At 36.9% G+C, this 14,924-nt stretch overlaps 1 protein-coding gene across 48 annotated transcripts in view; it reads left to right on the plus strand.

Moving 5' to 3' along the window:
• The window catches only part of SEC31A (SEC31 homolog A, COPII coat complex component), a 90,008-nt gene that overhangs the window by 22,702 nt on the left and 52,382 nt on the right, over positions 1-14,924 (plus strand). For 27 of the 48 annotated variants that reach the window (XM_059666845.1, XM_059666855.1, XM_059666836.1 and 24 more), the window contains 5 exons: positions 6,736-6,818; positions 7,479-7,602; positions 9,429-9,627; positions 11,934-12,029; positions 14,423-14,563. In XM_059666845.1, coding sequence (XP_059522828.1) covers positions 6,740-6,818; positions 7,479-7,602; positions 9,429-9,627; positions 11,934-12,029; positions 14,423-14,563 — 639 coding nt within the window. In that variant the 5' untranslated portion in view covers positions 6,736-6,739. The remainder of the gene's footprint in view (positions 1-6,735; positions 6,819-7,478; positions 7,603-9,428; positions 9,628-11,933; positions 12,030-14,422; positions 14,564-14,924) is intronic. The other 21 variants (XR_009448820.1, XM_059666673.1, XM_059666694.1 and 18 more) reach the window with 3 other exon arrangements.

Here is a 14,924-nt window from a genome sequence, read left to right on the forward strand (position 1 = left end):
TCCCAGTCAGGGCACATGCCCTGGTTGTAGGCTCAATCCCCCGTAGGAGGCATGCAGGAGGCAGCTAATCAGTGATTCTTATCATTGATGTTTCTATCTCTCTCCCCCTTCATCTCTCTGAAATCAATAAAAGTAAAGCAAAAAAAAAGGGTATTAGTTACAATTAATGAATGATCATTTCTAAGAGAAGGAAATAGACATGCATTCAGTTGAAACTGTATTTCAATAGCAATTTTAGTAATTTTATTAAAAGTTGATTTTAGAGAGAGGAAGAGAGAGAGAAAAATCAATGCGAGAGAGAAACATTGATCCACCAGCTCCTGTACTTGTCCTGGCTAGGGATTGAACCTGCTACTTAGGTATGTGCCCTGACCTGGTTTCTGCCACCTTTTGGTGTAGGGACCATGCTCCAACCAATTGAGCCACTTAGTAGTTTTGAGAATGATTACAATAGGTAGGTTATGGTACTGTTGTTTGGTTAGATTCAAACCATATAATGTAGTTCTAGGCCATTTTTTAGTATAGTGCTTTTTTTCCTCAGGTAGTATTGAAGCCTTGTGTTCAATACACATTAAGTGGAACTGCTTCTGGTGGAACATTGAGTACTAAGACAAAAAAATAGACTTTTATAAATCCTTTGAATTCCCACTTAACCATTTTATGTTCTTTCGAATTTATCTCTTTCTCTTCCAGTAAATGTTACACATTAACTAGTGTTCATGAATTAGGTAGCCCTTGTTTTTACCTTTGCTCTTAGAGAAACTGTATTTCTATTCAGTTGGTTTTATATATATATATATATATATATATATATATATATATATATATATATCCATTGTGTTTTCATTTTTAGAAATTATTTAAAGGCATTTTATAAAACAATTTTTCCCCTAACTATACTTTTCTCTATTTTTTTACATAAGAAAAGGTCTTTTAAATAGTTAAGAATTTAAAAATTAAGTGTTTTACCTGAAATTGAGCTTTTTAGCTCATCAGTCTACTTGAATTTTCCTAAATATGAACATTTAAAACTTGAAATCAAGCAAAATTTCTGTATACCTATCCTGTGCTGAGTAATTTTGCTCCAAAAAGGGTAAAAATGGTAACACTTGATTTAAAAATGACATTATTTGTCTAATTAGTGAGACAAGATGACATATACAACTATTAGTAAAATGGCAGTGAGAAATATGTGAACAATATCTACTAATAGAATGTTATAAAGTTTTGTTAAGGTGGAATAAGAAACTTTATTATAAAATGCTTAAAGTGTGGTACAGACAAATATAAACAGTTAAGAGATTATTTAAGATCAGTGTGGATTGGACCATTAGGGCAGTTTTCATGAAGGAGCTGGGACTTGAGTTTGACAATTGGCTGAGAGGAAGAAGATGGCATTTCATATAAATAAAATAGGCTTCCTTTTTACTTCTTAGAAAATTGGGATTGTTTTTATTTCACAATTATCTTAGGAAACTAGTATAGTTTTCTTGATTAAGTTTATGATAGTAATAATTTAAAAAAACTAGTTAGCATATGAAAACACTTACTAACCTATGTGCAAGGCACTAGCCCTCTATAAAATACATTATTTCGTTTAAACTTTACAACATCCCATGAGATAGTCACTTTCATCCCCATTTTACAGATGTAGAAACTGGGGCTCAGAGAGGTTAAATAATGTGTCTAAAGTATAAGTAGCAGAGCCAATATTCAAATCGAGGATTGAGTTTATAGGCCTTTCTTTTAACCACATGAGTATTCAACCTCCTAATCCACTTTTGTCTAACCTAGCACAGTTGCTAAACTATATTTCTTCTCTTAATTTTATCATGTATCATAGTTGCTATGCTATTATTCTAAATGTTAATATTTCTCCTATGATTAAAATTGAATATCTGATCTTGTTGAAGTAATAAGAGCTTGGACTCTGGAACTAAACTTCTGAGTTTAAATCTTGGCTCTGCTTCTTGCTAGCATGTACAAATTATTTAACCTTTCTGTGCCTTAATTTTATCATCTGTGAAATGCTCTTCAAGTATAAACAACTTGAACCTGTAAGACACAAGGCATATTGTTAGTCTAAGGTCCTCTTAAGGAAACTAGTAGAGGATGAACTTCATCCTTTACAGATGAGTAAGAAAACTAGCTAAAGTACTGTTGGAGGGCATTGAGTATATTTAACTATAGTTCTGAGACTAAAAAATGGAAATACGGAAGAAAGAATAAAATGTGCATGTTAAATATCTGACAATGTAGGAATTGGTTATAAAATTTAAAAAAAATTAAGAGAACTGGGAAGTAGAAACAAAATTGGAAGTAGAATAAGTTAGTGGATTGCCTCATCTGTAATGGCTGGGAGTCAAAGGACATCATTAAAGCTGACAAATCAGAAGTATAAGTATATTTAACAGTTCAAAGGTAAACATTGAGGAAGATAATACTATTGACTATAACTGTAGTGCAAGAGGGGCAATAATTTTATACAAGCTAATTTCTGAGGTGCTCATAGTTACTTTGTAGACAATGATATTAAATAAAAATATTTTTTAAAAATATTTTAATTGATTTTTTACAGAGAGGAAGGGAGAGAGAAAGAGAGTCAGAAACATCTATCGATGAGAGAGAAACATCGATCAGCTGCCTCCTGCACATCTCCTACTGGGGATGTGCCCGCAACCCAGGTACATGCCCTTGACCGGAACCGAACCCAGGACCCCTCAGTCCTCAGGCCGACGCTCTATCCACCGAGCCAAACCGGTTTCGGCTAAATAAAAATATTTAAATACAAGATCTTTTAAACAGCTAAGAATTTAAAAATTAAATGTTTTACCTGAAATTGGGCTTTCTAGCTCATCAGTCTATTTGAGAGGGGCAATGTAGGAAAAATGGGGGGCATCTGTAATACTCTCAACAATAAAGGTAAATAAAAACAAAAAAGAAAGAAAAGCATCTAACAAAATTCAACACCCAGTCTTTATAAATAGAATTCAATAAAACAGTAATCAATGGCTATTTTCTTACATTATATACACTTTATATATATATATTTGTATGTATATGTGGAATTCCAAAATCTTGCTCAGAGGTGTACAGGAGGTTTTCCCACTTAAAAAAAATAAAAAATAAAAAGACAAGAAACCTCACTGTTACCACTACTGTTTCCTATGGTACTACAGATACTAGCCAACTTGGACAAGAGAAAGAAATTCAAGGAATAACAGTTTGAAACAGAGAGGTGATTGTCACTATTGGTGCATGATATGAGTATATATGTGGAAAACCCAACAGAATCGACTGAAAAACTACATTTCAGAAAAGGCAAAACTATGGAGACAGTAAATAGATCAGTGTTTTCTAGGAGGGAGGGAGAAAGAGGGATAAATAGATGGAGCATAGCGAATTTTTAGGACAGTGAAACTTCTGAATGATACTACAACAGTAGGTATGTGTCATTATACATTTGTCAAAACCCGTGGAATGTATAACACAAAGAGTGAACTCTAATGGTAACTATGGACTTTGGGATATGTGTCTATGTTGAGTCATTGCCTGAAACAAATGTAACACTATGGATCAGGATTTTGATAATGGGAGAGGCTGTAGTTGGGAGAGTGGGGGAGAGGTATGTGGGAACTTAATATACTTCCACACAAATTTTCGGTGAACCTAAAACTGTTCTAATAAATGAAATCCATTTTTAAAATCTTGTGAAAGGTAAAAATATATACATACAAGCAAAGTCAAAAGATAAAGTCTGACAACCTAATAGAAAAAGAGACAAATGATACAAATAGACGGAAAAGGAAATATGGATGACCCATGACCACAGAAAAAAAAGATGTTTAACATTACTTATATTATGAGAAATGCAAATTGTAACTATACACAGCTAACATATTTCACTGGTCGATCCTATTGGTAAAAATCTAAAGTGTTAAGCTCCAAAAAAGTGTAACTCTAGTAAGGCAGTAGGGCAGCAGCTACTCATATATCACTCTTGGGAATGTGAAAAGGTATAGTTGCCATGGAGGGCAACATGGCAATATTCCTCATAATTTAAATTTCATTTGTTCTTTAATCTAGCAGTTTTACTTCTGGAAAATGTAGCTGTCCTTGCCCATGAATGAAATAATATGTACAATGGGCATTTATTGCAGCATTTTTTTTATAAAAATCGCAAAATATTAGAAACAACTCAGGTGTTCCTCAGTAGTGGACCCAGTAATTAAATTATGGGACATCTTTATAGTAGAATAATGTGCCATATGAATGCATTTTTGTAGAATAACAGATTTTTTTAAAGCTTGGAGTGACCAGTTTTAAAAATTTTTCTGCTTTATCTTACTTATTTTGAAACCAAACACCTTTATTTGCAGTTGTCACTGGGGCGGATTCTTGCTGCTTATTTGCTGGCCTGCTCTCCCAGCCGCATGGATAGGCGCAAGGCCTTGATGACGTCTTGCAGGGCTGAGAAGTGCTTGGCTTGGTAGGCCAGGGCAGACTCTGCCTTGTTCACAACGGTCTCCAGGTTGTAGTCTTGCTGCTTGGACATTTCAGAGAGCTCAAGCCAGCCTGGCCTGTGCTGAATAGTCTTCTTTTTTAAAATATATTTTTATTGATTTTAGAGAGGAAGAGAGAGGGAGAGACAGACAGAAACATCAATGATGAGAGAATCATTGATCGGCTGTTTCTGCCCAACCCCCACTGGAGATCAAGCCTGCAACCCAGGCATGTGCCCTTGACCGGAAACGAACCTGGGACCCTTCAGTCCGCATGCTGATGCTCTATCCACAGAGTTAAACCAGCTGGGGCTGAATAATCTTTTTGAGCTATTCCATGGACCTCTCCTTCAGCTCTTTGATCTGAGTCATTAGAGCTGGACATCTGGAAGACATTTCCTCTTCTTCCTTAGAAAAATTGCCTGCAATCAGGGACCCCTGAGAGCTGACTTCTGTCTCTTCTGTTTCCATCTGAGTTGACTGTTCCCCACTGGGCCCACTTCGTGGGCTCAGCTCCTTGATCCTGTCTGCATTTGTTTGTTTATTTATTTATTTATATGTTTTTATTAATTTTGAGAGAGAGAGGAGAAGGAGAGAGAGAGAGAAACATCGATAAGAGAGAAATATTAATCTGTGCCTCCCGCACACCACCTACTAGGGATTGAGCCTGCAAGCAACCTGGGCATGTGCCCTGATCAGGAATCAAAACCAGTGACCCTCATGATGCATGGGACTATGCTCAATGATCTGAGCCACACTGGCCAGGGCTCTTGGTGTATTTAAAGTATATCCACAGGAGCTTATGCCTGGTGAGATTATGGCAATCCATGGCTTGGTGCCGACTAGAAAAAGCTACTTTTTTTTTTTTAAATATATTTTATTGATTTTTTACAGAGAGGAAGGGAGAGGGATAGAGAGTTAGAAACATCGATGCGAGAAAAACATCAGTCAGCTGCCTCCTGCACACCCCCCACTGGGGATGTGCCCACAACCAAGGTACAAGCCCTTGACCAGAATCAAACCTGGGACCCTTCAGTCTGCAGACCGACGCTCTATCCACTGAGCCAAACTGGTTAGGGCAAAGCTGCTTTATCTTTAAAATCTATGGGCTTACTATAATTTTTGTAGTTAGTCTGTTTTAATTTAAAATTAATTTTAAAAACTGCTCTTACTGAATGATCCTATTCCAGGAAGATGCACCTTATTTTTTATGTGCTTTTTTTTACCCCTGATACACTGCCACCCATCCTTGTCTGAGCAACCCAGGTACATACCCTCGCCCACGAATCAAACCCGAAACCCTTTGGTGCTTGGGCTGATGCTCTAACCACTGAGTCACACCAGCCAGGGCCTGTCTTAAAATAAGTGTTTCTTCTTTATAATATTGAACATGCCCAGCAAATGATACCTAATTTGATTTTTTGGCATTAGGGCTTTACTAATGATGCAATGGTTGGTCCAGTATATTTCTGTGTTCTTTGGTACATGTTCAGTGTATATCTACTAGAGGCCCAGTGCACAAATTCGTGCACCAGTGGGGTTCCTCAGCCTGGCCTGCAGGATCGGGCCGAAACCGGCTCTCTGACATCCCCCGAGGGGTCCTGGATTGCGAGCGGGCGCAGGCCAGGTGAGGGACCCCACCAGTGCACGATCGGGGCCGGGGAGGAACGTGGGAGGTTGGCCAGCCGGGGGAGGGACCGTGGGAGGGCTCCAGTCCCGATTAGCCGGACCCAGCAGCAACCTAACCTACCTGTCGGAGCATCTGCCCACTGGTGGTCAGTGCATGTCATAGCGACGGTTAACCAGTTGACTGCCCCCTGGTGGTCAGTGCACGTCAACCGGTCAACTGTCTGCCACCTGGTGGTCAGTGCACATCATAGCGAGCGGTTGAGTGGCTTTAGCATATCATTAGCATATTACACTTTGATTGGTTGGAGACCGACTGGATGACCCAACACTTAGCATATTAGGCTTTTATTATATAGGAGGATGTAAAATATTGTCTTGCCCTAGCTGATTTGGCTCAGTGGATAGAGCGTCAGCCTACGGGACTGAAGGATCCCGGGTTCTAGTCCGGTCAAGAGCATATGCCTGGGTTGTGGGCACGATCCCCAATAGGGGGCGTGCAGGAGGCAGCCAATCAATGATTCTCTCTCATCATTGATGTTTCTATGTCTCCCTCTCCCTTCCTCTCTGAAATCAATAAAAATGTATTAAAAAAAATTCTCTTTAGCAGGATGAAGTTAAAGGAAGTCGATCGTACTGCCATGCAGGCATGGAGCCCTGCCCAGAATCATCCCATTTACCTAGCTACAGGTGAGTTCAACAGAAACAAGATAGTACAAGTCACCTAATTTCTTCTCTTCCACATCTGACTTATTCATATCTGTTCTTTAAGATTCAGATCAAGCTTCATCTCTAGAAAGCCTCTTCTTCCCTGGCAAGGTACCTCCTTCCTTCCTGTCAGCTGAGTTCTATGACCTTCCTCTGTGTTTTCATAACACCTATACATCATAGCATTAATCATGATATATTTATAGTGTCTTCCACATTTTATAAAAATTATGTTTTATCTTTATTCCTCCAGTACTAAACACAGTAGATATGTTTTAAAAAAACCTGTTAAATATCAATTTGAATGAAGAACAGTTTTGATGCTTTTTTATATAAAAAGAGTTGGAGTTATATCATTTGTGACTATAAACAGATATAGTGAATCACGGTGGTGTTTTTACAGAGAGCTTTTAAAATTATCTGCACCACTCACTCTTAAAACATCATCTCTGAGCCCTGTGTTAGGATCTCATTGCTGTAGTAATTTAAACATCTGCTCAATGGCATATGAGCTGATTTCAGCCACTATTACAGCACTCATGACTCAGATAATTGAAAAACATGCCTTTAATTTCTTCTTTGTATGGTTTGCTGAGACTCTTATTTTTGCATGCATAGTTACCATAAATGTATTTTCTATAGGAACATCTGCTCAGCAATTGGATGCAACATTTAGTACCAATGCTTCCCTTGAGATATTTGAATTAGATCTTTCTGATCCATCCTTGGATATGAAATCTTGTGCCACTTTCTCTTCTTCTCACAGGTATGAGATTCAACCTTAAATTCATGATTATATTTAATTATATGTTGTGAGTAATGCCTAGTTTGTCTATAAATGTATTATTATTAGAAATTGCAAGGAATACTGCCAATAATGACATGAGATATTTTGTGAAAAAACACATTAGTGAATTTCTGTGGAAGTAGAGTTAATGTCTGTTAACTTTTTTAAAAAATGTATTTTTATTGATTTCAGAAAGGAAGGGAGAGGGAGAGAGAGAACCATTGATCGGCTGCCTCCTGCACACCCCCTACTGGGGATCAAGCCTGAAACCCGGGCATGTGCCATGACTGGTAATTGAACCAGTGACCTCTTGGTTCCTGGGTTGATGCTCAACCACTGAGCCACATGTCTGTTGACTTTTTATTGCTGACTGTAGGATAGGAAGGAAATGATACAGTTTCTAATTTTTCCCCCTCATAATATAGTAGAGTTACTTTCTTTTATCTCCTTTTTCTTACCTGTTTACCAAAAAAGGAAGGTATGATTAGAAAAAGAAGTAGCTGGATGAATATTAAGATGTAAATAGTAATTATCTCTGAATAATAGGTTATTTTAATTTTTTTCTTGTATTTATCTATATTTGAAAATATATTTCACAGAGAATTTTATTAACATGATTTCTGATACAGCAGGTATTTGGATCACCTTTCCAAGTATTTATGGCCTATTGAAAGTACACTTTTACTTAAGTAGTAAAATTGCTTTATTGCCTCTTTTGGCAGATTTTGATGAAGAGATTATACCTTAGCTAACAGAATACAGATCATGGAGTCTCATGGAGTCCCCTCACACTGTAATGGGAACTCCAGATACTTTTTGTCTTGCTGTTTTTCCACTCACCACCATCTTTTTTTTTTTTTTTTTTAATATATTTTTATTGATTTTAGAAAGGAAGAGAGGGGGAGAAAGAGATAGAAACATCAATGCTGAGAGAGAATCATTGATCGGCTGCCTCCTGCACACCCCACACTGGGATCGAGCCCACAACCTGGGCATGTGCCCTTGACTGGAATCAAACCCGGAACCCTTCAGTTCACAGGCCGACATTCTATCCACTGAGCCAACCCAGCTAGGGCTACTCACCACTATCTTAGCATGTCTCATCGTCATCTCCATGACACCTTTATATTTCATCTCCACACCACACCATAATCTTTTATTCGCCACAAGTAGGAGTACTTTTCATAACAGACATAATTTTAATGTCACTTTTTTTACTGTCAGAATACATTATTTTTCTTAGAAAATTTTAGATGACTCCCTTAACACCTTTACTATTTAACAGACCATTTGTTGGTGAGTACTTATATAATCAAAAATAATGAAGGGGAGTGGTAGCTCTATTTTTCAGATGAACCAAAAGCAGTTTAGGATGGTAAAGTAACTTACCCAGGCCTCACAGTTTCTAAATGGTAAAACTATTCGTAAGCCCATATCTTCAGCACACAAATCAAGTGTATTTTGACACACTATAATATTACCTCTAAAAAAGAATATTTTTACTCTTTTAAATTACAAAATCAAATATGCACATGAGTATAAATAACTAAAATGCCATTTTACCAAGTCATTCACAGTTACTAGGAATAGAGGAGAAACAGTATTTTTGGAGTATTTATGAAGATATAAGTAATTAAATGTATACTTTCAAATTATTTTCTACATTTATTTGACTTAAAAAATTAGTTGTTGCTTTTTTAAATTGAATTCATTGGGGTGATGTTGGTTAATAAAATTATACAGGTTTCAGGTATACAATTCTACAGTACATCATCTTAGTTGTTTTTTTGCATTTTCTCTTGAAGGTACCACAAGTTGATTTGGGGGCCTCATAAGATGGATTCCAAAGGAAATATCTCTGGAGTTCTTATTGCAGGTGGTGAAAATGGAAATATTATTCTTTATGATCCTTCTAAAATTATAGCTGGAGACAAGGAAGTTGTGATTGCCCAAAATGATAAACATACCGGTCCAGTGAGAGCCTTGGATGTGAACATTTTCCAGGTTAGACTTTTGACATTTACTCATGATTCTTGAGATATGTGCTGCTTATTTGAAATAAGTATATGAATCTACTATGCATGGATTCAAAAAGCTAAAAATGTGTGCCTGAGGAGTGAGTATATTTGTTTGAAGAATAGAGAGTTCAGGATATGTAATACTAACCGCATGGAGGGGACCTGGCTGATGAGTTTAATTCAGAGAAGTCTGGAGATGTCATAACATCTGATTGGACATTTTTTAGACATTAGGAACTCTTGGGCATAGGTTGGAAACCTTGCCTTTTAAAGGTTTATGCTATTCCCACATTGGGTTGGTCTGTGGTGTCTGGGTTAATCCACAGTTTTATTAATTGAGAAATTTTGTATTTATGATAAAGAGATTAGTACTCTATCAGATAATTAGAAATATATACAAATTTAATTAATAGACAAGAGTCTACTGTTGCCATTTTAAACTTTACTAAATATTATTATATAAATGTGTAGGTAAACAAAGACCTTTTTTTTAAGGTTATTTATTGATTTTAGAGGGAGAGGAAGAGAAATATAGATTTGTCATTCCACTTATTTATGCATTCATTGGTTGCTTCTTGTATGTGCCCTGACTGGGAATGAAACCTGCAACCTTGGTGTATTAGGACTATGCTCTAACCAACTGAGCTACCTGGCCAGGGCCAAAGATCTTTTTAAAAATATATATTTTTTTATTGATTTCAGAGAGAGAGGGAGAGGGAGAGAGAGATAGAAACATCAGTGATGAGAGAGAATCATTGATTGACCGCCTCCTGCATACCCCACACTGGGGATTGAGCCCAAAACCCAGGCATATACCCTGACTGGGAATCAAACCGTGACCTCCTGGTTCATAGTTCGATGCTCAACCAGAGTCATGCCAGCTGGGCAGTTAATAAAGATCTTGAGTTAATAGAATACTAGAGTACAACAACCAAAAAATGGATGTTATCTTAAAGTTTAAAGTAGTTATTTTTCTTTTATTATAAATAGATATTTAAGGTATAAAACTATAAACCCCAACTTCTTAATTTCTACCATTTATGGGGTTTATTCTTTAGATTAGAAAGCTAGTTCCTTTGTTAATTGGATTAAACAGTTGCTGATTTTTGGTTACCTTGTATTATAGGTAGCTATTAGCATAAAGTTCCTCTGTTTTTAGTTATATTTCTGTTGATTAGAGAAGAATGTATGCAAGTGAATAATAAAGGATGAAGGTTAATACATCAAACTCATTATCTTGCTGTGCTTTATATCACAGTTTTAGGGGCTTTAACCGTAAAGGTATGCAATAGAGTTAATCTAGAAATATTGCTACTTGGAACAAGATTGAGTGTATATGAAGTAGAATTACGTGAGGGATTTAAGACAAGAATTTAACTAGCCATATCTTGGTTTGGCTCCAGGAGCTGGCTTTGAGGTATCCTGAGATGCCATTATTTTAGAATTCAGTATTTTCTTGAAAGCAATAACTGGTGACTTGTTTTTATTTCCCACAGTTGGATTCCCTTCCAGAGATGTAAATCCACAAATTATAATCCCCATATGGTTACATGATTTTTAAAAAATATATATTTTTATTGATTTCAGAGAGGAAGAGAGAGAGATAGAAACATCGATGAGAGAGAATCATGGATCGACTGCCTCCTGCATGCCCCCTAGTGGGGATTGAGCCCATGACCCAGGCATGTGCCCTTGACTGGAATCGAACCCGGGACCCTTCAGTCCGCAGGTCATCGCTCTAGCAGCCACTGAACCAAACCGGCCAGGGTGGTTACATGATTGTTTAAGAATTTACCCATGTAATTATTTCTTTATACATACATTTATTGATTTCAGAGAGGAAGGGAGAGGGAGAAAGATAGAAACATCAACGATGAGAGAGAATCATTGATCACCTGCCTCCTGCACACCCACTACTGGGGTTCGTGCCCACAACCTTGGCATATGCCCTTGTCCAGAATCGAACCAGGGACCCTTCAGTCCACAGGCTGATGCTCTATCCACTGAGCCAAACCATCTAGGGAATCCATGTAATTATTTTTAATGTTTTGTTTTAAAATATCAATACACATATCATTTTAAGTTAAATAGAATTTTATATATTTCTCTAAAAACTTTAAATTTTAGATTGTTATGCATGGTATTTAGGAATTCATAAGTTTTGCTTCTTTAATTCAGTAGAAAAATTGTATAACCTAAAACTGAGAGATCTTTCTAGCTATGAACTGAGTTAATCTGAGTTCTCTTAATTATGTAAAGTGCTATTTAGTTATCAATTGTTTCTTATTGCAGACTAACCTGGTAGCTTCTGGTGCTAATGAATCTGAAATTTACATTTGGGATCTAAATAATTTTGCAACTCCAATGACACCAGGAGCCAAAACACAGGTAATACATTGATTTTGATATAATCAAAGAACCAAAATCAGTTCTTCTACACTTAATTTATTTGTGTGTTTTCCACAGAAAATGTATTTGTTTAAAAATCAATGTTTAGATGCCATTGATTTTTCTTCAGTGTAGTGAAGTAAAGTATTAATGAATGTTTTTTCAAAGTATCAGTGAGTCTTTCAACAGCAAATATTTACTCAGTGCCTGCCATTTGCCAGTGACTGTTTGATTTTATTCACTACTGTATGTCAATAAAATTGTGACATACAGTAGTAAATAAAATTGACAAGTCTGTAATAATTTTTTTAGATACCATATTTTATAGGGTGTAGTATTTTATATCATATAGTGTTTTAACACTGTCCAACCTTAGAATAAAAATCATAGATTCGAAAGGAAACATTTTTTAAAAGAAACACTTAACCCCTTTCTTATGTCTCTCTCTTTCTTTCTTTCTTTCTTTCTTTCTTTCTTTCTTTCTTTCTTTCTTTCTTCCTTTCTTCCTTTCTTCCTTTCTTCCTTTCTTCCTTTCTTCCTTTCTTCCTTTCTTTCTCTCTCTCTTTTTTTTTTTTAACAGTGCAAGTGTTAGTGATTCAATGACCAGAAAATGAAGAAGCGGGAGCATAGCTCACAGATTAGCTTCTCGTCCACTTGGGGTTGAGAAGTTGTAGATAGACATAGGAGGGTAGAAATGAAGGGATGATCTAGGCAGATAAGAGAGTGCTTTATGCAAATGGTGGGTGGAATAGTCATGGTTTTCTGGGAAAGGGGTGGCAATTTTTAATTTTTAAATTGATTTCATAGAGGAAGGGGGAGGGAGAGAGAGATAGAACCATCAATAATGAGAGAGAATCATTGGTCGGCTGTCTCCTGCACGTCCCCTACTGGGGATCGAGCTGCAACCCCGGCATGTGCTCTTGCCCAGAATTGAAGCCAGGACCTTTAAGTCTGCAGTCCAATGCTCTGTCCACTGAGCCAAATCGGCTAGGGCGGGGTGGCAATTTTTTTTGGAATCTGAGTTCTACCTTTTTCTTCTTTTATGGTTCCTTCTGATCATTGCCAAGTTGATTGTCAACTGTCATGGCCTTGGTGGGTGTGTCATTTAGAATGGAGATTAGATTATAATGAGGGTTGAGGTCCCCTGGAGGTCACTTAGGAGGCCATCTTAGTCTTAGCTGATACTTTCTTGAGAAAGAACTATGAACTGCATCCCTCCTGTTCTCAAAGATAAACAATGTCGGGTAGGTGTTTACCAGGTCACATAGGCCTACTGTGGGGTAACAAAAGCCCCCTTTCTTATTTTCACTCATTCTTGAGAGATGCTGAGGGACAGAGGTCCACTGTCTGTAACTGCTTTGAGGCTTTTGTAATGGGGCCCATTAGAGGAGTGAAACCCTTCCTTGGCTAATCTTAAATAAGTATGATTGTCTCCCTGCTGTAGTTCTAACCATTCATATTCCTGGGTAACTATTATTTGAAGTTTAATTGATTCAAGTATTCTGAAAAAAAAAAAAAAAAGAAACTAGACATTAGGTATTACTTATCTTGTTGGTATTCCTGCTGAGTAGTAGCTTGAAGTCTAATAAAGGCTCATAGAAGTGTTGAGTTCTAGAGAGGAGAACCTCAGATTCTAGGCCAGTCATCTGTTTTACCTTGGTGTGATGAATCCAAGGCATTATTCTCTGTACTATGTATTTCTAGTAAGTTGAGAAAACAGTCCTCTCACTGCCTCTTTGAGTTTCTTGATTTGAGAGAGGAAGGAGAGAGAGACACACAGAGAACAAGAAAGGTTAGAGAGAAACATCGATCGGTTGTCTCCTGTACTCACCCTGACCGGGAATCGAACCTGCAACTGCGGTTTGTGCCCTGATTCGAAATCGAACCTTCCACCTTTTGGCACACGGGATGATGCTCCAACCAAGTGAACCACCTGGCCAGGGCACCTCTTTGAGTTTTTTATATTATATAGACTACTCAATTTGAGTAGCCTTATAATGGGACATAATATTTTGGCAATCTTGAGAGGAGGTAGCATAAGGATAGCCTACGGTCTACCACTTATAAAGATATTTTTCTCATTGGCTGTAACTTTTTCTCTGCCTAGTTATATTGACCTACATCTGCTTTGTGGTCCGTCGTCTACCTCATGGCACTTGCAAAAATAACAAAACAGTGCTTGATTTATAGCAGGAGCTTAATAAATGCCTGGTGAATGAGACAATATTATAATTACAGTATTGTATATATTGAGAACTTAGGAATGTAAAGCAAATTTGTGGAATGAATCGATCAGATTTTTAAGTTACCTGTTTTTTAAAAAGAAGGATCAGAATTTGTAGTTAAATTTTATTATAATTGAGAAATGGTTTTTAATAGTTTATTCCTTTTAGCCCCTAGAAGATATCAGCTGCATTGCATGGAATAGACAAGTCCAGCATATTTTAGCATCAGCCAGTCCCAGTGGCCGGGCCACTGTTTGGGATCTTAGAAAAAATGAACCTATCATCAAAGTCAGTGATCATAATAACAGGGTAAGTATATGATTGATTTGTAATGAATATGTTGTATTTCTTCTGTAGGTATTCATATCGTTTGTCAGAGTTGGCAACAAATCAAATTTCTGTACAGTCAAATCCTGTATTTTCATGGACCAGTCATGTGGGAATGAGAGGATTTTTCCTTAGGGAAAATAAAGCTCTCAATAAACCAGGTTAGATATTATTAATGATAAAGAGAGAGATTGGGGGCTTGTTCTATGATATTCTTTGTGTTTTTCGTTGCTAGCTGTTTCAAAGCATTACAGCAACTTTTTAATTCATTTTTACCTTTCTCTAAAGTGTAAAGATATTTCCTACAATTAATTTTACAATTGAACTTGCAGTTTCCAAACTC

This window comes from Myotis daubentonii, chromosome 1, assembly GCF_963259705.1.
Source record: "Myotis daubentonii chromosome 1, mMyoDau2.1, whole genome shotgun sequence".
Lineage (NCBI taxonomy): Eukaryota > Metazoa > Chordata > Mammalia > Chiroptera > Vespertilionidae > Myotis > Myotis daubentonii.